Source organism: Rhamphochromis longiceps, linkage group LG18, assembly GCF_057381845.1.
Source record: "Rhamphochromis longiceps isolate RC_006_pf linkage group LG18, R_longiceps_female_GT1.1, whole genome shotgun sequence".
NCBI lineage: Eukaryota > Metazoa > Chordata > Actinopteri > Cichliformes > Cichlidae > Rhamphochromis > Rhamphochromis longiceps.
The window spans coordinates 2,495,466-2,523,357 of NC_140574.1; the positions used below are offsets into that span (position 1 = coordinate 2,495,466).

Sequence of the window (27,892 nt, forward strand, 5' to 3'; positions counted from 1 at the left end):
AAAAAGGTAAGCACAGCCTGTTGTATTATACCAAATGTGCATATTGGGCTTTCCAAATTAATCTGTTCGCTGAGTTACACGTATTTTCACATTAAATTTGTCGGTGTCTGGTTTTTGGCGCAAGATACTAACAACATAAGTTGAGGCTGAATTCCAGTGTGTTAGATAAACTGCTTCTACCGAGATACTAATAAGACACTACGTTGGACTAGTTGCAGCCCACTTTACCTTCCACATTTAATTTTGTCTAATACTGGCTTCTGTAGCAATAATACATTAGAATCTCTTCTGGAGACGCGGCCATTAGTCCAGTACATTGAAGTCGAGGTTTTGAAGTTTGTTTATGGTGTCGGTGAGTCATCGTTGATGCGGCCATGAAATAGAAGTTGATTTAAGGAAAAGCAGATGCTGGCTCATGGTGCGGTTGAACGCTGGCAACGCCAAAGGCGCAACACGTCCGTAGGTCTGGTTTATGATACGGCCGTGTTCCGGTGGTGCGGCCGTGAGTGCAGCACTGAGGGGTTGCTGGTTTCAGCACATTGAATAGAGGTTTGACGTGGTTTGTGGTGTCGGTTTTTGCCTCGAGGGCCGCGGTCATAAAATAAAGTAAAATTTTACTTGCCAAGAAGTACATAGAGCAAAACCTGGTTTATGGTGTCAGTATAACTTCAGAGGATGCAGGCATCACTTTTATGATGCGATTTTGCCCCGTTGGGGCGGCCATAAGTGCAGAGAAAGGGGTATTTGGTCTTTGGTTGCTGTGCTTCAGAAGATTCTAACAGTTGAGCTCAGAGGTTTCTGTGCAAATTTCTGCTGATGAAAAGCGCTCTCTGTGGGTCTCACTGTGGGTGAGTGTGTGTGAGGCGCTCTGAGAGTGTTTCTGTGTGTGAAGTGTGAACACAGTGACAGTGACGGTTGATGTGTGACTAGGAGGACATTAGTGCGAAGAGAATGCTTTAAGATCAAAGGTTGACGCCTAGTGTACCTGTGGAAACTAATTTTGTTCATGGTGTGGCGACCCTCCTGTCTGTAGACGTGCAGGCAGGTCCAGCGGCGTCTGGGTGCCGAGGTGGCGACTTGGGAACTGAGGACTCCCGCATAGCTACAGAATAACACTGGAACGGCCGTGTAATCACGGGTTCACATTTATTCTGGAATAGAACAAGAGAATGCTTTTACATCTAAGGTTGAGTTCTATCATAGGTGAAATATAAAAAGGTTGAATTCCTCGTTTCAGTGGTTGAAATTGTTGTGTGCCTGTCCCCTGACGAGTGTGAAATTAAATAAAGAGGGAATTTGGAGCCACATAGAGATAGACGGGCATAATTGGGTGTATGACTCTGTGGTGTAATAAAAATAAAAATAAAAATAAAAAAGAGCGATAGTAAGAGGTGTGTAGTGGAGAATTATGGAGGAGTAGAGAGAGGAATGTGTTGGGAGACTGGCGTGCAGTTTACGCTGTCAAGGTAGGCGTGTTGCCTGCTTATCTGTTTAACAGTGATGAAAATGAAATTAAATAAATCTCTTAGTGTGTTGATACAGGAAGCTGCGGACCTGGACCAACTGCCCCCACAAGCACAGCGGCCGAAGCAAAATTATAAGTAATGGGAACCACACCCAGCACGAATCAGCAGCTGTGAAACAGACAGCAGCGAGGAGAGAATTAGAGGAGAAATGAAGGTTTTAAGAGCAAATGAAATTGGGTTGAATTTTGGGGCCAACGGACTTGTGGAGGTTGGGAAGGCGTCCGGAGCATCACAACAAAAGGTGAAACAAAAACGCACACAAGCAGAGTAATGTGAGAGAAAGGCTCCTTTTAAGGTAACACCTGGTTTGAGAAAAAGTTAAAATTAACCTGTCTGCCTACAAATGCACACACATGCAATGAAGAAACAGCTTACACTCATGAACATGTGAAGATTTTCCAGCAAGGTTAAAAAACAAAACAAAAAAAGATTAACATACTTCTGTTGTTAAATGATGAAGTTTATTCATTACTGACAAAGAAACCCTCTGGGTTGCAGGACAACAATTTAACTTCAAAAAAAAAAAGGACACTGGTCTGACCAACCAGTGAAGACACGACAAATTTAGTGGTTAAAAGATTCAAATTGTGACATGTTTTCTGCTGATTAATACAAGTGAGTACTGAGTGAAAGAAAATTCCTTTTTTGGGCTTTTAAACATGATCTTAAGAATTTTAACATGTACCTGTGTTGTCCTGTCAGCTTGGTGGGTTATGAGTTGAATATATGGTGAGAAAAAACAAAAAAAGGGGGAGAGAAGGCTGACACAGGGCCTGGCCCCGTTGTTTCTCCCCTCTGAATAACACAGCCAACACAACATGATTTTCCTGTTCGTTTGTTGTTGTTTTTCGTTTGTTTTTGTTTTTTCTCTTTATGCTTGATTACAGGCTGCTTTGCCGGCCCTGAAAGCCGAGGCTGAACTGGACTCCTGCTCTCCCCTCTACGTGACCCTGACCAAATGCTGCAACAGCTGGACTCACAACAATGACCTGAAAATGTCAACAGTGCTGCAGGAATATGATCTCATGCAGCAGAGACGGAGAGCACTAAACCTAAGGCTCGTTTCACTACACGGGGGAAAATACTCAGACAGCTTCAGCTGACAGAGCTGTGACGAGACGCCCGCCAAGCCCGAATGAAAAGTAAGGCCGAGCGAAAGAATGCTGACCTTGATAACTCTGCATTCACACGGTGCAGGACAGTGATGGACCAACACGGATGATCGGGCAGCAATAAGGGCGTGACCGAGACAGGAGGAGTAACTGAGGTCAGAAGGCACCTCAGAATGGACAAGAAACACAGAAGAGGATGCAGGTTTCACCTGCGGTGAGCATGGACACTGGAGAAAGGACTGCCCCAATTGGGGTCAGAACCAGGACGGACAGAACTTTGAGCAGCAGCAGCAGCAATGGTCGCAAACAGTCTGAAAAGGAGGAGGGCAGGACCCCAGGGCACGCTTCAGGCCGTGGTTTACCCAGAACACCAGAACAGGGAAGTGATGAACACACACACACACACATTGGAATGCTGATTCACTGAGAAGTGATCCACACACACACACACACACACACACACACACACACACACACACACACACACACACACACACACATACACGCTGATGCAATGAAGAATGCTTTGCTTATGCTGATATGCAAAATGCTGCACACAAACATCCCAATGCATAATTTTAATGAGGAGCCATTGATTACCATTAAATACTTAGAATGTGTTATATGTCACCTAGAAGGCATTTATGTAGATTTTAGGAATAAGGTCTAAAAAAGTTTGGTTATGAAAACAATGTCTGTGCGTGATGTCTGTTTATGGCTCAAGGCCTTGACTGAATTCTTTGCTGTGCTTCACACAGCCCTGATGAGGAACAGTGGCACAGAGTGAAAATGATGAATTAATAGTGTAAGTTTAGGTCGGAGTACGGCATTTTCTGTGATTGAGTTTTAATTCAAGGAGGAACAAAAGGAGTTACGGCACCTGAGGTTCTCATTCCCACACAATATCGTCCCGGCAGGAAGCAAAGGTTCCTGTGAATTTTTGGTTTATTCTTTGGTTTTGCTTAGCGCTAGCTTGATTTTATCAGTGAGCTTTGCTTGTGTTCTTTCTCGTAAGCGAGAGAGGGATAGTTTTATGCTTGGACAAGTCTGCAACGGGCCCTAGTTTGTGTTATTGTTATTAGTGTTTTGTTGGTTATGTCTGTTTCATTTTTGTTACAGTGCACTGAGGAAATAACATCTGAGAGGTGTGATCCACCGGTGGTGACGTGGTGATATTTTGTGAGTTCATGATTTAACAATCAGCTCTTTAAACCAGGCCTGAAAGATTGAGATTTAAAGCGCTATAAAATATTATTACTGTAAACAGTTGCAAAGTGTGCTTCTCCATGATTGTAATTGGCTTGGGAGAAATTCACTTATTGGGGACACTGATCACATGAGAAGTCCTGAGTCTAAAAGGATTGCAGCGAGACAATCCGGTCCAAAAAACAAGGAAGTGTTTTCCTTTTAAAATGATGACGTCATCTTGCTGGTGATGGATGCTCGAATCGCGTGAGATTCCATTATCAGCAACATCTGGTATGAATGTGTGTGAATGAATGCATGTGACTGGACTGTGACGGACGGACTAAAAGTTTTGACTGACTTGATACTGAGACAATGACTGCACCTACTTTTGGATTAGTAAATGCCAACAAACAATTCACCCAGCCAGCAAGAGAAGGGTGGATGCTTCGCTTTGTTTGTTTTTGCAGGAGCAGGACGATAAGAGAGACTGAAGAGGAGAATTTCTGATGCTTTTTTAGATATGATGTCACTAACCTTTTCTTTTAAGTTTCTAGCTCCGGTGAATTGACACATGGGAGTGTGTCAAAAAAGGGGGAAGTGGAAGTTGAGTTTGAACATCAAACAATGGTGATATGAAAATTTCTATGAGTTTATTTTTGTGTTTAATAATTTAGCTATGGTAAGACTTAAGCTTATAATGTGTTAGACTTAGAGATGGTTCATTCATTTTTTTTTTTTTTTTGTCCCGTTTGGATCTATAGCCATCAGAATTGTTGTCTTAAGGCCAAGAAAGATGCCAAGCGGATTTATTTTACCAAGTGGATCATCGTGGCCTTGCCATATTGGTCCATTTGATTGACCTTTATTATAATTATGAATTTATTTTATTTATTTATTTACCACACACACACACACACACACACACACACACACACACACACACACACATCAGGTGATCACTACAGGTTTTCTCTTGGGCAGCGGTTGTCCTTCTCTCCTGGATCTGCTGGAGCTTTCTTTAGGCCCCTTCCCAGCTTTGACAAAAGTCCAGCTGGGATAACCACATTTACTCAGGGCCTTCTTGATGTGCTGTTCTTCTGCTCCCTGGCTGCTGTGTCTGTGGGGATGGTGTTTGCTCTGTGTTGTAGCGTCCTGATGACACCCAGTTTGTGCTCCAGTGGATGATGAGAGTCAAACCTTAGATACTGATCCGTATGTGTAGGTTTACAGTCAGCTTTTAGATGTCGCCCATTACTGATGGAAATCTCACAGTCTAAGAAGGCTAACCTGCCACTTTTCACATCCTTCCTGGTGAATTTGATGTGTCGGTCCACCGAGTTAATGTGATCCGTGAAATGTGGTACGTCCTGAGATTTGATTTTCACCCAGGTGTCATCCACATATCTGAACCTTATGAGATTGGGGAAACCTGCAGTCAGCTGAGACTGACGAAGTCATTTGGACGAGTGACGAAATGTTTCTCCCACTGAAAACGTCCAGATGAACAGAATCACACCTTTTCATAACTGTATATAAATACAATGTGTAAAGAGAGGTGGGGAGGCTGGTTAATGCTGGTTGTTTTTGCACTGTTTTATGATTTGCTTTATGAACTGATGTGCAGCACACATATTATTCAGTTAGAGAAGGAAAAAAAACCCAAGTTCAAGATTTTTTAAATGACTTTTAATCAATTTGATGTTGTTCATTTTGGACAAATGTGCATAATGTATATTAATGCAAATGATTAAGAGATAACTGCAGAAAGTACAATTCAAAACAGCTGAATCAGGAATTAAAACAAAAAACTTGTTTACACCTTTTGACCCATTGATAAGCATAAATAACACTAAATTGTTTTGGTTTTAGCATTTTCTAAATCAGTGATGTCTTTTCATTAAAAGCAAGCGTGAAGTGAATTTTATTGTAATTAAACTTGTTTTATCACATGGAAATTTCAAACATGTAATTTTTATTACATTTATTTGAAACATTGCAGATGTTTTAAATCATAAAGAACATAAACATAAAAAATAACAAAATTAACAAACACAATTTTAAACATTGTCATCCATCTACAGTGAAGTTATAATGAGACTAATATCTAAAACTAAGGTGAATATCATAATAAAAACTTTGAAACTGTTGTTAGCACAAAGCACATTTGGCTTTTCCTCATGCAAATACACGTCCACTTATGTTGAAGCTTTTCTTTAACACAAATAAATGTGTCTTTAATCTTTCAACAGTGCAGTTATAATCACTTGTTTATGTAAAGTCAAGTTGATTTGAAAATTGATTTTTATATAAAAAAAAAGTTTGTTTAGTTCTGGAGTTATAAATGATCAAGGGGTTCCTCTCGCTTCTCTGTTTTAGCCATGAGCTCTGCTTTTTCTTTCATCTCCATCAGAGACTGAACTCGTTTCTTCCAGCCTTCTTTGCCCTCAGATTTCTCTCCTTCAATAAGCATGTCGATGTACTCTGGAGTGGACAGAGGGTTTGGTTTAAGCGCTATCTCTCTAAGTCTGTTCAGACACTTGGAGGACCACTCCATTAATTTCACCACTTCAGCCTGAACATTTTTACATTGATCCTTCAGACTGTCAACCACTCCCTGAAAGGTAATCTTCTTCCCTGTGGCTTTCTGGTGCTTTTCTTTCATTTCTTTCAGTGTTCTTTTCTCTTTAACCTGTTGAATCTCCCATCTGAAAGGCATATTATGATGCTTGTCCCAGGAACATTTGCCTTCACACTGAGTACAGTTTCCATCTGATCCGATTGCATAACAGCCTCTTTTACTTGCATCATCTGGTATCTGACAGGGGTAGTGACAGGTGACACCGCATTCGGAACAGTTGGTGACATACTCTTTTTTGCCCAAAATATTCTTTTGAATAATTTTTGGGACAGAAACTTCAATCTCAAAGTTCTCATTTCTGCTGATCTCTGCTTCATGATCTTTAAGTTTCTCACTCGTCTCTTTTATCTCCTCAGTCTTGGCTAACCGAAGTTTCACCTGCTCCTGCAGATTCTCAACTGAAATCTCGAGCTGCTTTCTTTCTCTGAGGACCTCCTTTGTCAGTGTCAAGCTTTTAGTTTCTATGAGATTCAGAGCAGCAAAAAAGCTCTTTATGCTCTCTGCCCCCATCTCCCAAAACATCTGATCAAAACGTCCTCCTTTACCAACATCACTCCTGCTGACTCTTTCAAATGATTTATTTTCTGCAAACAGCGCTGAATTATTGAATTTGAAGTGAACCGGCAGTCCGTCTTCTGTTTTAGGACATGGGACTCCTGCAGCATTGATCGCCTCAAGAACTGGAGGTGGCTGACCGTCTGCAAATGTCACCAGGATCCTGATGTTTTCTGCCACATCTTTGCCAAAGATTGAGAGCACTGAATCAAACACATATTTCTGTGTTGCTGTGAGTCGTGCTAAAGCAGCCTGAGCTACAAAACACACAGCATCGATGTCAGTGACACCGTGCTGATCAGAGAAGAGATTATGTATCTGCTCTACGATCTCTCTGTCTCTTTCTATGCCTCTTGTATCTCCAAAGCCTGGAGTGTCAATAATGGTCAGAGAGAACGGGATTTGAAATCCCTCCTGGTGGTTGATTTTGTAAACAGTGACTTCAGAGGTCTGACTGTGAGCTTGTGATGTTGACTGATCCTCATTAATGAATTTAAACCTGAAACTGTCCTCCCACTCTACACCAACAATGTAGTTGATCATCCCATCGATCAGAGTGGACTTTCCTGATCCTGTCGCTCCAAGAAGCATTATTGTACGATTCTGCCTCATGTTTTCTTTACCAAAGTTAAACTTCCTGTATCCATCTATGTTCATGTGTTCTTCTGTCAGAGGCAGTTTGTAAACTAAGGGGGAATCAGATTTGATCTTTTTACTTTTAATCCTGAGAAGTTCTGCGAGGCGGTTAAATGTTGTGTAGACTTTAACAGTGATGCTTTCTTTGCTTCTTCCAGCTGAACCACAATCACATCTGACCCTGACTGCATATTCTGTCTCTGTCTGAAGACCTGAAAGGATCGCATTTTCACCTGCTGACTGTGTTTGGTTCCACTGCAGAGCTTCCTCATTATCATCTGTTTTTGAATACTCCACCATGTAACCATGTATCTGCACATCCTCTCCGAGCTTAGCAGGCTTCTCCCAGCTAACTGATATCTCACTTGAATATGGCTGAGCTTGAGGTTTTCCAGGAGGGCTGCATGGTAAAGTTTTAATGGCATCACTGATTACATTAGCTGGTCCGACACCTGCTGAGGTCACTGCTCTGCATCTGAACACATACTCTGTGTTTGGCTTCAGATCTCTCACTGTGACTTCTTCAGCCTTTGCTTCTGTCTTCTGCTGCCATCCATCCTCTCCACTGACACAGTACTCAACAGAGTAGGAGGTGATGTTCTCTGCTCCAAATCTGGGTGGAGAAATCTTCAGTGTCACACTGTTGTGGTTTATGTCAGCTGCAGTCACAGTTTCAGGCTTTGAAGGAGGCTCAAAGTTCTCACTGACAGCAAATCCACCTTCATAAAGGTGGATGCTGGAACCTTCCTGGGTCTCATTAGTTAACCCCACTGTCAGGAACCTAATGTTCTTGTTCTCCTTGTTGGCCTCTGCAAAATCACTGAAGAGTTTTGCTTTTCTCCACATTTCAGCTGTTACTTCTTTTGAGGCGTACCATTGTTCCTTCTCTACATCATGAGTGTGAGGATCTTGAAGGTCTGGGTTGGTTGGAGTGTGAGATTTTTGGTGGAAAACATTAAAAATGAACATGAAACTGAACAGACTAACCAGGAGGTTTGGTTGGTTTCTTTGTTGGTTTGTCCCTTTTAAGTATCTTGATAAAGCTGAGAGGTACGGTTCATCCTTTCCCAGAGAGGTGAAAACAAAACACACAACATGCTCTGCACTCAGACTTTCCTTGTACAGATCATTTTGAGACGAGATGATTTTGGTGTTTTCCATCATCCTGGTAAAAGACATTAATGTGTCAACTTCTCTCTCTTTACAGTCCATCCACTCGTTCAGGTTTTTGCTGCTGAAAGGTGAAGAATGTCTCTTCTTCAGGATCTCTGCAAGCTCAGCTTCCTCTTCTCCTCCTCCTCGGATTGATGGAAGCTTCTTGGCCAAAGTTTGTTGGAATTCCAGCTTGAACTCAGAGCACATTTCTTTGAAACTTTTAATTTTTTGTTCAATCTGTGGGAACTGCTGTGCAGTGCTGGTTCCCAGTACATCATTGTTCCTCATTTCCACCTCACTGAAGTCCTCCAGGACTGTCTGTGCTTCTTGAACTAATCCTATACTGATCTGACGGACGAGTTTAGCAGCAGAAGAATCTAAAGCTGTCAGTGGCAGCAGCCAGACCTTCACTGGTACAGCTTTGTCTCCCAGTAATCCTGGCAGGCTTTGGTAGACTTCTACTGCATCTTGAAAGGTTGTTGGTGGTTTTGGAAGACAGAAGTCTCCATAAAACCTGCAGGAGAATTTATGAACACTTTCTTTGTCCTTGTCTTCCATCTTCAGGGAACCTTCACCCTCTACAGAAAGTAAGGGAATCTTCTTGATGATCACCTTCAAGTTGCCCTGAACATCTTGATGATCTTCATGTTCAGAAACTTCACGGTCAAACACAAAGAAAGCTTGTGCTCCATAAAGAATAGCTGTGACTACATGTGTTGCTAAGCCTTGATCAAAAACATATGGATGCTTCACGTTTCCTCTTCCAAGATGATTCATGGACAGCTCCTGGATCTTTGTGGTTGCCTTGTACTTCAGTGTTACTCTGGCCTGATTTCTGGAAGATTTACTATCATTCAGATATTTGGCAGATCCATCAACCTGAACCAGTCCACCCAGGAAACTTGCCTTCAGTGAAGCTTCAACATTTAGAGCTGAAGATTTGTCTGAAATTGATTCAGATGCAACAATTTCAAAATCATTAGAGGCCTGCGGTCTTTCTCCAACATCTTTCTTCAGGTCATCACGATCCCACAGAGTCATTCCTGCAAAAGAAGAAGCAACAAAAGTACTACCAGGACTCCATCAATTAAATCACACTCTAAAATAAATGTTAAAAAATGATTTTAAAAAATGTGAATTTTAAAATAAATAAACAGAGCGGTGTCTTTCTATGAGCAAACTTGTCAAACTTTTGCTGTTGATTTTTTCACGACTTTCCTTGTTGTGTTTTTTCATCTCTTTTTGTGATATTCACCAAAATGAAATAAAAAAAGTAAATGAAGCACAAATCTTTTGTTTGTCTGGATGAACCAGATTAACTGAGTTCTTTCAGATGAAGAGTTCAGGCTCTGCATCTGAGTTTTCAGTATTTAAGATAATGACAGTAATAATGTCAAAAATGGCAGTTTGGATTTTCTTGAGGGAAACGTTCTAATAACTAATTTAGTGACGCCACTGTCAAAAGACTGCATGTCACTTCCATTTTTTAAAGCCAGTCGACTGTAGAATATATATATATATATATATATATATATATATATATATATATATATATATATATATATATATATATATATATATATATATATATTCGTGGTAATCGGAGCACTAGGTGCGGTGACTCCCAAGCTAGGCGAGTGGCTCCAGCAGATCCCGGGAACAACATCGGAGATCTCTGTCCAGAAGAGCGCAGTCCTGGGAACAGCTAAGATACTGCGCAGGACCCTCAAGCTCCCAGGCCTCTGGTAGAGGACCCGAGCTTGAAGGATAAACCGCCCGCAGGGGCGTGCTGGGTGTTTGTTTGTTTATATATATATATATATATATATATATATATATATATATATATATATATATATATATATATATATATATATATAATATATTATATTTAAAAAATGAAAGTTTGTGATGCATCAAGAATCTGTACATGTGAATTCTTACCAGGGACGAGCGCGTCACTGCGACAGTCGTACAGCATCCCGACGCTGAAAGGCCGACCGAGCGCTGCCACCTCCATCGCACCGCCTGATGTACCGTCCATCCTTCAGTCTAACCTGGAAAACACAGAAAAAGATGAGGTGGTTTTTCCGATTCCTCTTCTATCCAGCTGTTTGTTTTTATACCCATTACTATAACTGACAACATCTGGAATAATTCCACCTGGCACCTCCTGGGTGAGACAGTGACAGTGTAGTAGGTTGTAAAATGCTGCACGTTCAGTTTTACGGAAACAAACTGTTTCTGTTTATAACTGTCAATAATACCTCTTATACATTTACATACTATGGTAAAACCTTATTACATCAGTAGATGGTGATCCTGCACAGCTGTGGATCCACTGGAAAGCAAACAGCTGCAGGTTCAGGCATTAAAACTCTTTATTGATCCACATCTACTGCAAAGCTTCATTTGAAATGCTTCTAAACATATTTTTATTAGTTTTTCTTCATAAGTATCGTATCGTTGGCAGTAGGTCATTTCCAGAAAACTGTTAATCTAAATATTTTTAATTAAACTGAGTTTATTTTATATAGCACCAAATCACAACAACAGTTACTTCAAAGTGCTTTACATTGTACACTAAAGACCAGAATAATACAGAGAAAACCCAACAATCAGACCATCTGGTGTATAAACTATTGCTGTCAGCGTTGATCTCGCCAAAATGATGTAAACGCCATAATCGCATTAACGCAGAAAATATCCGTAAGAAAGTTGACGTGGATCGCCCCATGCGTAGGGCTGCACGGTGTGCACGTGTTTACGAGCTTCCGGAGATTTGCCGCGTTAATGTGGTTATGGGGTTAACGTCATTTTGACGAGATCAACGCTGACAGCACTGGTCACTTCATTGTCATTAGTATTTAAACAAATAAAAACCTTACTCTGTGCAATACTGTACTAACTGCCACTCAAAATTTTGTACTGTTCAGTTTGTACTGCTGTTCACTCATGCCACTTTATCTCATGTGCAATATCCCATTTGCCCCCCCCCCCCAATAACATGTCAATGGTTACATTCCTATTTAAGATTTCCTTTATCTATTCACAAGTGTGTGTGTATTTCCTGTTAACTTTTTTCTTTTTACTATATTTTATAAACATTTTGCTCTTACTGTTTTTTACATATTATACTGCTGAATTACTGTCTGCTGCTCGTCAAATAGATTTCATTGCAATGTTGACCCTGTGCTAACTTGCATATGACAAATAAAACTGAAACTGAAACTGATAAACACATAAAATGGTAACTGAAGAAAAAAACACTCAACGCATCATGGAAATCCTCTTGCAGGTTAAGCCTATAGGAGTGTAACTAAGGGAGGATTCAGGGTCACCTGGTCCAGCCCTAACTATATGCTTTAGCAAAAAGGAAAGTTTGAAGCCTAATCTTAAAAGTAGAGATAGTGTCTGTCTCCTGAATCCAAACTGGGAAAAAATGATTGACAAAAATTCATTTTAACAATCAGATGAAACAAAACCTCTTTGTAGAACAAGCACAAATATATAATGTGCATTTCTTTTCAACACTGATGCGAACATATCATACACAATAATAGAAGAATAGAATAGCCTTTATTGTCATTGTACAGAGTACAACGAAATTGGAGTGCCACTCCCTTGGTGCAAGATTCAATAATAAATATAAATGTAAAATATAAAAAGTACAATAAAACAATCACAAGTACTCAAACAATAGTAAGTACGATATATACAGGATAGCAGCATAATATAATGGCAGTGACGGTATGGAATAGCTAAGCAGGTTCAGTTGTTTTTGTGCTTATTTACTACGGTGATAGCTCTGGGAAAGAAGCTATCCCTGAATCTGTTTGTCCTGGTTTTATGTGACCTGTACCGTCGGCCTGACGGTAATAGTTCAAACAGTTGGTTGCTGGGGTGAGAGTGGTCCTTGATGATATTGCCAGCTCTGCTGAGGTACCGAGAGTTTGCAGTGACCTCCAGGCTGGGCAGAGAGCAGCCAGTGATCTTCTGGGCTGTGTTGATGACCCTCTGCAGTACTTTCCTGTCTGCAGCTGAGCACCCTGCATACCATGTTGTTATGCCGTACGTTAGGATGCTCTCTATGGTGGCTCTGTAAAATGTCACCAGCAGCATCTCCTCCAGGTTGTTCCTCCTGAGCACTCTCAGAAAGTGGAGACGCTGCTGGGCCTTTTTAACCACCGCCATGGTATTTGCAGTCCAGGAGAGGTCATCAGAGATGTGCACGCCCAGAAACCTCATGGAGTGTACCCTCTCCACACAGTTCCCGTGAATGTAAAGTGGGGCCGGATCTGCTCTGCCCTTCCTGAAGTCCAAGATAAGTTCTTTAGTTTTCGTGGTGTTCAGTTGGAGGTTGTTAACTGAACACCACTCAGTCAGTCTGTTGACCTCATCTCTGTAGTCCGACTCATCCCCCCTTGAGATGAGTCCAACCACTGTGGTGTCATCCGCGAACTTTATGATGGTGTTTGAGAGATGGGTAGGGGAGCAGTCGGATGTGTAGAGTGTAAACAGGAGGGGACTCAAAACACATCCTTGTGGAGACCCGGTGCTGAGTGTGATGGTGCTGGACCGGTGGGGGCCGAGTCTGACAGACTGTGGTCTATTTGTCAGGAAGTCCTTGATCCAGAGGCAGATGGGGGTGGAGAGTCCCAGGTGAGACAGTTTCTGGACCAGGATCTCCGGGATGATATGATTGAATGCTGAGCTGAAGTCCAGGAAGAGCATTCTCACATAGCTTCCTCGGTGCTCCAGGTGACTCAGCGCAGTGTGGAGTGCTATGGTGATGGCGTCCTCGGTGGAACGATTTTTCCTGTAGGCAAATTGGTGGGGGTCCAGAGTGGGAGGCAGACCGGCCCTGATGTGCTGACAGACCAGTCTCTCAAAGCACTTCATCACTACAGGCGTAAGTGCAACAGGCCTGTAGTCATTTGGGCTGGCCACAGCTGTCTTCTTGGCGATGGGGATGATGGTGGAGGTTTTGAGGCAGGGCGGGACGGTGTTTGATGACAAGGAAAGGTTGAAGATTTTAGTGAAGACTCCGGTCAGTTCGTCAGCACATGCTCTGAGAACCTTTCCATGTATTCCATCAGGACCTGCCGCCTTCCTGGGATTCACTGACCTGAGAACACACCTCACTTGATGCTCCCTGAGTGTTAGTGTGCCAGTGCTGGGGGCGGGTGGAAGTGGTGTGGCAGCTGAGGGCTTGGTCGTCTCAAAGCGGGCGAAGAAACGGTTTAGATCCTCAGCCAGCGAGGCATCAGTCCTAGATGTCGCCTGGTTATTGCTTCTGTAGTTGGTAATGTGATTGATCCCCTGCCACATTTTTCTGGGGTCGTTGTCAGCAAAGTGATCTTCAATCCTCCTCCTATAGGCAGCCTTAGCTTTCCTGATGCTTCTACTCAGGTCTGCCCTGGCCACCCTATATGCAGCCCTGTCCCCTGACTTGAAGGCGGTGTTGCGGCTTTTTAGGAGGGATTGCACTTCGCTATTCATCCAGGGTTTTTGATTTGGAAACACCCTGACCCTTTTGTTGACGGTGACATTGTCAACACAGTTCCTGATGTACGAGAGTACAGTGTCCGTGTACTCCTGGAGGTTGTGGCTGGAGAATAAATCCCATACAGTTGTTGAGAAGCAGTCCTGCAGTTGAGAAAGGGCTCCTTCAGGCCAGGTTTTTATTGTCTTTGTCTGGGGCTTTGTTTTTCTCAGCAGGGGGGTGTAGGTGGGGGTGAGGGACATGCAGAGGTGGTCAGGTCCAGCCAGGTGGGGGAGGGGTGTCGCTCTGAAAGCATGCCTGATGTTTGAATAGACATGGTCCAAAGTGTGTTCTCCTCTCGTAGCAAAGTCCACGAACTGGACAAATTTAGGAAGCACAGTCTTTAGGCACGCTTTGTTAAAGTCGCCGGCGACAATAAAAACCCCATCGGGGTGGGCAAGCTGTTGTTTGTTTATGGTGTTCAGCAAGAGGCTGAGAGCCGTGCTGACGTTAGCATCCGGCGGTATATAAACAGCTATCACAATAACTACTGTAAACTCCCTCGGGATGTAAAAAGGTCTGCACGAGACTGCCAGAACCTCCAAATCAGGAGAACAGTGTGTGTGAATGATCCTGCTGTTACAACACCACTTGTTATGCACGTAAACACATAGCCCCCCTCCTCTGCTTTTACCTGAGTTGCTGTTTCTGTCATGCCGGTGTAGCGTGCGGCCTGCTAACTCGACTGCAGCGTCGGGAATCAGCGGGTGAAGCCACGTCTCCGTAATAAGAATAATGCTGCAGTTACGTGCAAAGCTCGTGGTGGCTATCTGTAGCTCCAATTCGTCCAATTTGTGGGTAATGGATCTGGCGTTCGATAGGAAAAGGCTCGGAAGCGCTGGCCGGTGTGGATGTTTGCATAGCCTAGCGTCTGAACCCGACCGGCATCCCCTCTTCTGCTTTCTTTCCCTCCGTCGCCTTCTACGCTTGCTGGGCGGGCAGACCATCCACGGTGACCCTGGCGGTCTCGCTATCTCCTCCAGGATTTTGTGTTCGCTGATAGTTGCCAGAAACAAACAAACTATATTTAAAACCGAGGTCAATTAGGTTCTGGCGACTGTAAGAGATGGCGGCGTTGCAAACATTCAAAAATATCCACATTAAAAGTAAAAACAAGCACCAAACTGGAGAGCTAAGAGCCGCTGCACCCGTGCGCGCCGCCATCTTCTTTTACAAAAGAAATATAACAAAATAACAAAAAACTAATATAACAATAGTTCAGTAAATGTAATCAAAGGAGAGTGTGAGTCACTCTCGCTCACACTGCTCCTCTCATTGGTGAGAAGACAGAAAGCTGAAGTTTCAGTGGTCTAAGTCAGTAAACCACAAGGTTGCCAACTGACTGGTTCTTATACAGCACTTTGTATTCTGAGCACTGAAAGTGCTTCACACAACTTGTCTCATTCACCTGCTCGCACAAGCACTTTTTCTGCAAGTATTTTCTATCTAACATTCATACTCCAGTGGATGCATTGGAGAGCAACTTGATGTTGCCCAAGAATATTTGGCATGCAGACCTGCGGATTAGTCGGTGACCTCCTGAGTTACAGCCACACCGAGATTGAGAGAGACAGTATTTGAAACTGTAAGAATGACAACAGGCAGTTTAAGCTACAGCGTCTCTACAGCTGATGGACATTTCTTTTATAAAACAGCAGCTCGGAGTTCATTTGGCTGATATAGTTTTGTGATACGAATGTAATAAGCAAATTATAAAAAATAAATAAATGTCTGAACAGGAAATAACCTGAAAATGCCTTGTAAGATAAGATAAGATAAGCTAAAACTTTATTAATCCCTCGGGTGGGTTCCTCTGGGAAATTCGGTTTCCAAAAGCACAGCACCGACAGAAGTTACAGAGTTACAGAATATTATACACACACACACACACACACACACACACACACACACACACATAAATACAGAGACAAATATAAATAAAATATACGAAGGGGATAAATAGAATAAATAGGAATAAAAATACAAGTGAATTGCACATTTCAAGTATTGAGGTCTATTGCACCGTTGACTATTAACAAAAGGTATTGCACAGTGAGGTGAAGAGGCACTACAGCTTAGTTGTTCCCCCTCCTTTGTCCTCCTGTTTCCCCTCCCTCTCCCCTCCAGAGAGGAGTTAAACAGTCTGATGGCGTGTGGGACAAAGGAGTTTTTAAGTCTGTTAGTTTTTGTTGTGACTCACAACAAAAAATATAAAAAGAAATCTTAGCGATGAGGAATCAGGAAGATCTAAAACAAACAAAACAAGTCAAACCACATACTCACAGCAGAATGAAGTCCCTGACAGGAACACACTCCACCCGCTATTGTTCCTTTGGGAAGGTCAGGAAGAACTCTGATTTCTCAGAAATGGTCTGAGCTAGGGCTGGGCGATATGACCCAAAATTCATATCTCGATATTTTTTAGCTGGATGGCGATATAAGATATATATCTCGATATATTTTTTTAAAGCCATAAAGTAAGAACAAAAAGAGAGTTCTTAGTCAAAGCTGTGTCCCAGATGTCACACAGGCACTTTTATTAACATAGAGCAGATGTACATAAAATTTACTCAAAAATAAATTATGAGCATTTATTAAATAATAATGCTCCATAAATAAAAGAAAACAATGTTGTTTTTGTGCATAACAAAAAGCTCACAAATGTGCAGTCAAAATGTAAACTAAAAGACGATCACTATAACAAGGACAGATTTCACAGCTGCTCTGTTCCCAACTTGTACTGCGTGACTGACAACCTGGAGTTTGAAATCCGCTTCGCAACCACGTCTCTTAACAGGTGCCATTTATGGTCCTTATACACAGTAGGGTAATATTACGTTGAAGCACAGTACGTATCACTCCGCGAGGCTCAGCCGTAATGCTCCGACAATCCATCAAGCGGTGCAGCACCGTAGCTTACCAAAGTCGTACTAAAACATTTTTGGACAGATTGCTGAGCGCCGTGTTCCACATAAAATCGGTTCGCGGCCATCAAGCACAACCAGAATTCATACATAAGGCGCGCTGTCAACTTTTGAGAAAATGAAAGGATTTTAGTCCGTGCAGCACCTCTGGGCTGCATGGCGTTAGCGTGGTTAGCTCGTTAGCGTGGTTAGCTAGCTAACACGTTGACGCCGTCCAGCCCCACGCACGGGGCGATGCGCAGTAACTCGTTAACGGATTTGCCGTGTCCATCTTGTCGCTTCCTGCAGGTGAAGCGATGGGGGAGGAGGGGGAGTTGTGTTCAGTGAAGGAGAGGCGAGGCCGAGTAACGTTGCGTAAAGACGAAAGTGGACGAAAGAGGCAAACTTGCGGCTCCGCAAGTATAATTATAACGTAACATAGACTATATCGATATAAAGGATATTGTCACATCTTATATCTCGTATAAAAATATATCGATATTTTTTAAAAACTCGATATATCGCCCAGCTCTAGTCTGAGCTTTATGCTGCAGCTTTAACCAGGAGGGAAAACCAGAGAAAAAACACCTTTACAAGCAGAACAGCTTATCTGAAGCTTTATAATCAGTTTAAATCTTGATTTGTTGGTGCACTAAAGAGAAAAAGCCCAGAAAACTGAAAACAAAAGTGACTTGATTCTATACATTTAAGAGTTTCTTATGCTTTGACTGCTGTTACTGAATTATTCCATCACAGTATTGCATCATTTCTTCAACAGATTTGATTCAACCATGAGACAGTCTACAACATCGGCTGCAGACTCACCCACCCCCACTGCTGCTGTTCCACCTCTGACACCTCAGACACTTCACACCTCCTCTATTCACCCTGCTCACTCCCCCCCACCCCCAACAACAGCATCCAATACACACTCAACACAAGGCTCCAGCCTGTCTCTCTCAACCACCCAGGTTAGGAGGGAACTGAGGAGGATTAATGGCAAGAAGGCAGCGGGTCCAGATGGCATCAGCTCGAGGGTCGTCAGGTCCTGCGCGGACCAACTGTGTGGGGTGATGGAGCACCTCTTCAACCTGAGCCTGAGGTTGGGAAGAGTCCCACAGCTCTGGAAAACCTCCTGTGTTGTACCAGTGCCAAAGACTTCACGCCCCAAGGACCTCAACAGCTACAGGCCGGTGGCTCTGACATCCCACCTGATGAAGACCCTGGAGCGGTTGGTCCTGGCTCAGCTTCGGCGCCTAATAAGCTCATCACTGGACCCACTTCAGTTTGCCTACCAGCCTGGCATTGGAGCGGATGATGCCGTCATTCACCTCCTACATCGTTCCCTCGCTCACCTGGAGACCGCTGGAAGCACTGTGAGAATCATGTTCTTTGATTTCTCCAGTGCCTTCAACACTATTCTTCCCTCGGTTCTGAAGGACAAGCTGGAGAACTCTGGAGTGGACCATCACCTCACTACCTGGATCCTGGACTACCTCACCGACCGACCACAGTATGTGAGGACTCAGGGCTGTGTGTCGGACAGGGTCGTCTGCAGTACGGGGGCCCCACAGGGAACGGTTCTGGCTCCGTTCCTCTTCACCATCTACACTGCAGACTTCTCCCACAATTCCACCCAGTGCTTCCTGCAGAAGTTCTCTGATGACTCTGCAATAGTCGGCCTCATCACTGATGGGGACGACAAGGAGTACAGAGGACTGACTCAAGACTTTGTGGACTGGTGCCAGCAGAACTACCTCCAGATCAACGCCAGTAAAACCAAGGAACTGGTGGTAGACTTCCGCAGGCACAAGCATTCTCCACTGCAACCACTGAACATCCAAGGTATGGACATTGAGGCTGTGGACAGCTACAGGTACCTTGGTGTTCATCTGAACAATAGACTGGACTGGACTCATAACTCAGACGCCCTCTACAGGAAAGGGCAGAGCAGGTTGTACCTGCTGCGGAGACTCAGGTCGTTTGGGGTGGAGGGCCCACTCCTGAAGACCTTCTATGACTCTGTGGTGGCTTCTGCTATCTTTTATGGTGTGGTCTGCTGGGGCGGCAGCATCTCTGCTGGGGACAGGAAGAGACTGAACAGGGTGATCCGAAGGGCCAGCTCTGTTCTAGGATGCCCTCTGGAACCAGTGGAGGTGGTGAGTGACAGGAGAACGGCGGCTAAGCTGTCATCCCTGATGGACAACGTCTCCCACCCCATGCAGCAGACTGTGACAGCACTGAGCAGCTCCTTCAGTGGGAGACTGCGGCACCCACGGTGTGGGACGGAGAGATTTCGCAGGTCTTTCCTCCCCACTGCTGTCAGACTCCATAATAAAGACTTTAACTGAACAAACACACACATCCATACATATGCAATAATACTAAGTGCAATAATCCTTTCTGTCATCGTTGTATTTTTACTCAGTTGTATATAGTATTTGTATTCTATTTTTATCTTATTGTATATTTTTATTCTATTTTATTCTACTGTATATAGTATTTTATTTTATTCTATTCTGTACAGCTGTGTACTGTATTTATTCTTATTGTATTCTAATTTTTGCCTCATAACTTTTGCACTGTCCACTTCCTGCTGTGACAAAACAAATTTCCCACGTGTGGGACTAATAAAGGTTATCTTATCTTATCTTATCTTATCTTATCTTATCCAGTATTAAAGACCTGCTGGTTTCACACTCAGGACCTTCCACATGTTAGAAAACATGGACGTGCTCGAACAACGATGGACACAAATAAATCTGTGAGAGCAAGTTGAGGTTATTCATGTTACTAAGACTGTATTTAAGGAACACCAATTAAATTATATGTGTGAAGTATTTACTTATAAAGTATTGTTGAATTAGTTCTTAAATATATTTCAGTTCTTACTATGTTTCAACTGCTTCAGAAAATGATTCATATAAAATTTCACCTATTGAGCTTCTCTCGGCCCTTTGAGGTGGAAACATTTTAAAGTAACATTATTGCATGGGCTGCATGTGTATCCTGTTGGTTCGTAACAATTCTGAAATTGAACGTCTGCGATATCGTTCCACCACCGTGACTCCCACAGAGCTGTTAATGACCAGTTACAGAAGCTTCTCTGGTGAAACCTGCAGATTTAGTTCCTCCAAAAACAAAACTGGAAATATTCAGAACAATAAATTTGATGCAGTCTGGTCTCTGGTAAAAACAGTTTCTTCAATGACAACATATTTAACATAAAAACAAAACAAACATAAAACAAACCTGATGGAACTCAAACTTGAATTAACAGCCAGCATAAAAAGTGAGTTTTAAACGCGATTTGAAACGCTGTATAGACTCTTAAGTACAAATATTGAGTGGCAGATGTTCCAGAGTCTCAGCGCTGCAGCTGTGAAGGCCCCATCTCCTTTATTGGGCTGTACTAAGATCTCAGTGCTCTATTGCAGTTATATACGTTGAGGAATTTGCTTAAGTAACTGCTCACCATATCATTTAAAACTTTGAAAGTAAGTAAAAGCATCTTAAAATCAATACAATATTTTACAGGGAGCCAGTGTAAATTTGCTAAAACTGGAGTGATGAGTTCAGACTTTCTAACACCTGTTGGAAGACATGCAGCAGCATTTTGGGCGAACTGCAAGTGATGGAGAGATGAGTGTTAAAGACCAAAGTAGAGAGAATTGCAGTAGTCCAGTCTAGAGGTGATGAAGTCATAAATGTTTTACTAGGTCTTTAGGAGGAAGATGAGGCTTCGCTTTGGCAATTTCACATAACTGATACAAACTGATTTCGACAACTGTGGACACTTGTTTCTCTAATTTGAAGATCTATCTAAAAACACTGAGATTTCTTACAGTGTGGAAGTGATGACAAGCAAGAGGACCGAGCGTATCAGTTAACTTATCCAAAGGGGCATCACTTCCACAAACAATAACTTCAGTCTTATTTTCGTTTAGGGTGAGAAAGGTCTGTTAACTGTCTACATGATGTTAAAGGCCGGTTAAGCAAAGGCTGCAGTGGGACAGAGACATCCATCAGTATTATAAGGTCTTAAATGGTCGATTGCTTCCTTTAAGACTGAAAAATTCCCAGGCTCAAACTGCAGAAAAACAGCAGAGAACTTAGAAGGCAGATCAAGGTCTAACTCTGCCTGTGAATGTGGAGACCTTAAAGATGAGATTTTGATAAATGGAAAATGGACTGGTTCTTTTATAGCACTTTTCTACTCTATCATGTGCACTCAAAGCGCTTTACAGAACTCGTACAGTCATCCAATCACTCCCATTTACACAAGCATTTTTTCCTAAGCTGTTAGCTAGTGCTTCTTAACTAACATTCACACACACATTCATGCTCTGATGGATGCATCGGTAGGCAACTTGGGTTAGTAGTAGTTAGTTAGTAACAGTTGACTCTGTTGTGTTTTCAGTGGCCATGAGTACCATTCACAGAAGGTTCAATTCAATTTTATTTATATAGCGTCAAATCACAACAACAGTCACGTGACTGTTGTTGTGATTTGACAAAGTGAGATTATTTGAAAAAGCTGATGAAGGTAAATGATTTTTAGCAAGAAAATTAAAGGTTTCAACTGTTTTCTGTTATAAGAAAAAAAATACTGACTTGATATGAATACTGATTAAGCGTTTATTCAAAAGATAACTACAGTCAGAAAGCAAATAAAATATGTAACCACAGTACTCACTGCACACAGGAGTTGGTCTCTCAGGTTGTTCTGCCTCTGACGTCTCTGTAAGGAACAAACTTTGCCCACCTTTGGCTTTTATAGGACATACAGAGAGGAGGGACTGATTTCTCAGGAATGTGTGACCTGCTTCCTCTGTAAACAGGGAGAACCACAAGTCACACTTGTTATACAGGATTTACAAAAAGGAAAGAAAAAGACTTTTGAGAACAGCTTAAGCACCCACACTGTGTTATTGCAGTTTAAATTTATTCATGCTTAGTTCATACATATACATGTCTCATTCTTGAAACTTTCTCATACTCTTTTCAATTTAAAGTTCAGTTTTATATGAATATACACACATGTATTTGCTGTTTTAGACTTGTAACTTTAACTGTTTAATTTTGAACTAGGGAAGATTTATTTGTAATCCTGAGCTGCTGCAACACTTGAATTTTAGCCTGTAGGTGTGAATAGACTGTGGAGTCCTGGACCAATGAGCTCGTCTATGTTCTGCCATCTGTTTTTGCAAGAGGTTGTTTGTACACTACATTACTCTGTGTCAGGGGACCAGTGTTCCAAATTAACTGGTGATGTTCACACAGATGTGTCACAGACTTTTCAGGAGCCCTACTGACTGATCTGTGACATTTGTGAGGTTGATTTAAACACGGTCTGCATTCTTCTTTCTCTTGACCAATAAAATATTAAGAACTTTCTGGAGTTTACCCGGTGATATCCCCATGTTGTGGAATGTTTTTATGGCATATATACCTGTATACACTGGACATATACTCACATATATACTATGCAATTACCGTAATTGTCGCGCTACTTTTTGCACAAGCTTTGAACCCTGCGGCTTTTAGTCAGGTGCGGTTTTTCTATAGATTGTCCATGATTTTTGTGATATCGTAAGACGATTTGTTTTGTTTGTTCCGCTGTTGTACGGCACTACGTTGCCTGGCGGAAGGATCGGGGTTCAAGAGTGGTATGTTGGTCACATGTCCATCCGCCAGGCAACATAGTGCCGTACAAGTAGCGCGAAAAACAAACTTCAAAGTAGCGCTACGCGTTCAGCGGGAGTCGTGGATGACGAGCGGCGATAAACTTGCGAAAAGCAAGTTGTGCTCAACTCCACCGGTGGATTCTGACAGCGTGGAAAAGTGTGAAAACATCCACGATCACCAACGGATTTCGAAGGGCTGGACTGCTGCATGATGAAGAGGAGGACACCACCACGGCCCTTCAGAGGGTGTTCGACTCTGACACTGACAATGACAATGAGGATTTCTTTGGTTTTGAAAGTGACAACGAAGGAAAGGAGCTGAGAGTGGATGACGAAGCCACCCTGAGCCTGTTCGTATCCGACACTGGAGAAGAGGACTTTGGTGGTTTTAGTGCGCAGGAAGATGGTGGTGAATGACTGACTTTTCTTCTTGTTAAAGCCGTGTCACTGCACCTGAGCCTAAAAGGTAGGCCGAATCTATTTTTCTGGTGTGCTGTAGGTTATTGTTATGTAATACATTTGTTACTCATTTATGAAGCACAGCACATGTGCAAATATGTACCCATAACTTGTTTTTCAAAATATTAATAAAAGGGGTGTGTCTCCAAACAGCCATCTCTTTCCTGACAATTCCCTTTGTGCATATTCTCTTACATATGATGAGTCAACATTGAAACACCTGCGGCTTTTGGTCAGGTGCGGCTAATGTATGTACAAAACAGGATTTTCCCCTGATTTTAGCTTGTGCGGCTAATATTCAGGTGCGCTCTGTAGTCTGGGAAATACGGTATATATACTCGTGTACACTATATACACCTACACCGGAGTGTTTATATAATGGAACCACTGTGATATGCATCTAACCTAAATCTTCAAATCACAAGACCCATATATTTAGGTCAAATATTATTTACAAATATATTAATAAAGTCTGTGCCACTTGTTGTATGAGCACCTGTTGATCAGTACTGTTTGAAATGTAGTTGTTAGGGTCAATAAGTAACCTCTGATCATGTTATGGCCAACGGTGACAAGTCCAAGCATAGGGTTAAATAAACCTGACCCTGCCTCTCTGCCCGTCTTTGCTGCCAAAACGTTGTAAACAACCCTTCTAACAAATATACACTGAACAAAAATATAAACGCAACACTTTTGTTTTTGCTCCCATTCCCCATGGGATGGACGTAGAGACCTAAAATTCATTCCAGATACACAATATAACCATCCCTCCCAAACAGTGGTCACAAATCAGTCCAAATGTGTGGTAGTGGGCACATCTGCTATATTGAGATAATCCATCCCACCTCACAGGTGTGCCACATCAGGATGCTGATCTGACATCATGAGTAGTGCACAGGTGTACCTCAGACTGCCCACAACAAAAGGCCACCCTGGAATGTGCAGTTTTTTGCGCTATTGGGGGTCTGGGGACCCAGAACCGGTCAGCATCTGGTGTGACCACCATTTGCCTCATGCAGTGCAACACATCGTCGCATGGAGTCTATCAGATTGTCAATTGTGGCCTGTGGAATGTTGGTCCACTCCACTTCAATGGCTGTGCGAGGTTGTTGGATATTCGTGGGAACTGGTACACGCTGTCGTATACGCCGGTCAAGCACATCCCGAACATGCTCAATGGGTGACATGTCCGGTGAGTATGCTGGCCATGCAAGAACTGGGACATTCTCAGCTGCCTTCTGCCCTGAACAATGTGAACCATGATTCATCCGTGAAGCGCACACCTCTCCAACGTGCCAGACGCCATCGAATGTGAGCATTTGCCCACACAAGTCTGTTACGGCGACGAGCTGGAGTCAGGTCAAGACCCCGATGAGGACGACGGGCATGCAGTTGAGCGTCCCTGAGACGGTTTCTGACAGTTTGTGCAGAAATTGTTTGGTTGTGCAAACCAATTGTTCCAGCAGCTGTCTGGGTGGCTGGTCTCAGACGATCTTGGAGGTGAACCTGCTGGATGTGGAGGTCCTGGGCTGGTGTGGTTACACGAGGTCTGCGGTTGTGAGGCCGGTTGGATGTGCTGCCATATTCTCTGAAACGCCTGTGGAGATGGCTTATGGTTGAGAAATGAACATTCAATGCACGGGCGACAGATCTGGTTGACATTCCTGCTGTCAGCATGCCAATTGCACGCTCCCTCATTGCTTGTGGCATCTGTGGCATTTTGCTGTGAGACAAAACTGCACATTCCAGGGTGGCCTTTTGTTGTGGGCAGTCTGAGGTACACCTGTGCACTACTCATGATGTCAGATCAGCATCCTGATGTGGCACACCTGTGAGGTGGGATGGATTATCTCAATATGGCAGATGTGCCCACTACCACACATTTGGACTGATTTGTGACCGCTGTTTGGGAGGGATGGTTATATTGTGTATCTGGAATGAATTTTAGGTCTCTACGTCCATCCCATGGGGAATGGGAGCAGTAACAAAGGTGTTGCGTTTATATTTTTGTTCAGTGTATTAAACAAATATGTAAGACTGCTTTCTTCCATTTGTGCAACATCTCTAAAGTTAGAAATATCCTGTCTCAGAGTGACGCTGAAAAACTAGTTCATGCATTTATTACTTCCAGGCTGGATGACTGTAATTCATTATTATCAGGATGTCCAAAAAACTCGCTGAAAAGCCTTCAGCTGATCCAAAATGCTGCAGCAAGAGTCCTGACAGGGACTAGAAAGAGAGAGCAGATTTCTCCTGTACCATATCACCCTATTAGAGCACTTCGCTCTCGCTCTGCAGGCCTACTTGTTGTTCCTAGAGTATTTAAAAGTAGAATGGGAGGCAGAGCCTTCAGTTTTCAGGCCCCTCTTCTGTGGAACCAGCTTCCAGTTTGGATTCAGGAGACAGACACTATCTCTACTTTCAAGATTAGGCTTCAAACTTTCCTTTTTGCTAAAGCATATAGTTAGGGCTGGACCAGGTGACCCTGAATCCTCCCTTAGTTATGCTGCAATAGGTGTAGGCTGCCGGGGGATTCCCATGATGCATTGAGTTTTTCCTTTCCAGTCACCTTTCTCACTCACTATGTGTTAACAGACCTCTCTGCATTGAATCATCTGTTATTAACCTCTGTCTCTCTTCCACAGCATGTCTTTATCCTGTCTTCCTTCTCTCACCCCAACCGGTCGCAGCAGATGGCCCCGCCCCTCCCTGAGCCTGGTTCTGCCGGAGGTTTCTTCCTGTTAAAAGGGAGTTTTTCCTTCCCACTGTCGCCAAAGTGCTGCTCATAGGGGGTCATATGATTGTTGGGTTTTTCTCTGTATCTATGAAGCGCCTTGAGGCGACTTTTGTTGTGATTTGGCGCTATATAAATAAAATTGAATTGAATTGAATATGACTCAACTATAACTTTGTTTGCTACCATGATTTTTAATATAGTTGTGAGTGGTAATAACATATAAATTGAAGAACACAGTGAGATGCACATTTTGTAGTCCATCTTCTGTCACTGTAGTTCCTTCTCGTTTTTAAGTCCTTAAAAATCCTCCTTAATACCTTTCCTTCACCTTGTAATGTTTCCCACTGTGATGAAGAAAAAATGTTAAGGAGAAGGAGGTACGAGGTAATTTTTGGACTGTTCAAAGCGTGCTCTGACCACTCAGCTTTCTCTTTCCTGAGGAAATCTGACTGCTGGACCACACCCTGTAACTTTCTCTCTCTCTCCTCCCCAGCAGTTTGTTTGTTTCGGTTTCTGTTTGCTTTTTGTTTTCCACAGACTATCACTGACACTCACACATTAGTGACACAGTCATCCCACATTTGGGATTAAATAAATAAACTCCATTACTGTGTGGTCGTCCTGTTTTATCTGAGCTGATTAATGGCAGCACTCGGTTTCAGTTTCACTCGCTGGTTATAAAACACTGACGGGATGAAAGCGTTTCACTCCCTGAATGACGACAGACAGTCTGACTGACTGAAATGCCTCTTTAACTGATCAACCTGGATCGTTTAGCATTCATTATGATGACCCACAGTGTACTCACAGCAGAGGTCGTCGATCCTCTGAAGTTGTTCTGTCGTCTGCCTCTTGGTCTCTGAGAGGAAACAACTCCAACCGCAAACGGTCTGATATCTGCGGCTGTAAACTCTGCTGCCCCCTTGTGGCACCAACACACTGCAGCTGCTGCTACTGATCATGACAGACGAGACAACATTCAAGTAATATTAACAAGCACATTAATTAAACATTACTGAACAGATTGGTGCACAAAGAGAAAAAAAACATTGAAATTCAACTTTCATCTTCAGGAAATGTTTTTTAACACTCACAGTTTCACATCTATAAATCTGACCATAAATCTGTCAGAGGATGTCAGATAAGACCGTAGACCTGAAGAAGCCAGGAACGTTCTACTAGACATCAGCAGGAAGCTCGGTGACAAGGTGACAACTGTTGGTGTGATTACTTAGTAATGGAAGAAATATCAAATGACCATCAGCCGCTCTCGGTCTGGAGCTCCATGCTTGCCTCATGGGGTGATGGTGATCATCAGAAAGGTGGTTGTGATGGACAAACCCATGGCCACACTCTGAAGTCGCTGCCAGACAAAATGTGGTGGCCAGGGTGTGAAAGCATTAAATGCAACAGGGATAATTGGACTGCACCACCGCTTCCTGCTGAAGGGGGAGAGTGTGTGTTTTCTTTAATGTAAAAACAAAGTTGTTGCCCTTAATTAAATATTTGAGTTTAGGGTTTAATGATTTTCTTTTTTGGTGTTTAGTTTATTATCAAACCAGACTGTACTGCATTGTTTCTTGTTTACAGTTGTGTTTTGTTTAGTTACCCCTCACGTGTCATAGTGGTCTGATCAGCCATTAGATATACCCTTGTGTGTCATTTCCTGTTTAGGTCAGTTATGTTTGTTTGGGCAGTCAGTTGGTTTGTTAAGTTGTGGTTTTACATGAGTTGAGTTTTGTTTCTTTTAC

At 42.8% G+C, this 27,892-nt stretch overlaps 1 protein-coding gene across 2 annotated transcripts; it reads right to left on the reverse strand.

Moving 5' to 3' along the window:
* Positions 1-27,068, reverse strand: LOC146647396 (uncharacterized). Of its 2 annotated transcripts, none has more exons than XM_085388809.1 (3): positions 26,950-27,068; positions 10,755-10,867; positions 1-9,853 (listed from the first exon to the last, which is right to left on the reverse strand). In XM_085388809.1, the coding sequence occupies exons 2-3, from the start codon at positions 10,852-10,854 to the stop codon at positions 6,162-6,164; spliced, it is 3,792 nt and encodes a 1,263-aa protein (XP_085244935.1). In that variant the 5' UTR covers positions 10,855-10,867; positions 26,950-27,068; the 3' UTR covers positions 1-6,161. The 2 variants fall into 2 exon arrangements, with proteins under 2 accessions (XP_085244935.1, XP_085244934.1); XM_085388808.1 differs by lacking the exon at positions 26,950-27,068 and adding an exon at positions 21,955-22,058.
* Between the last annotated feature and the right edge of the window lie 824 nt (positions 27,069-27,892).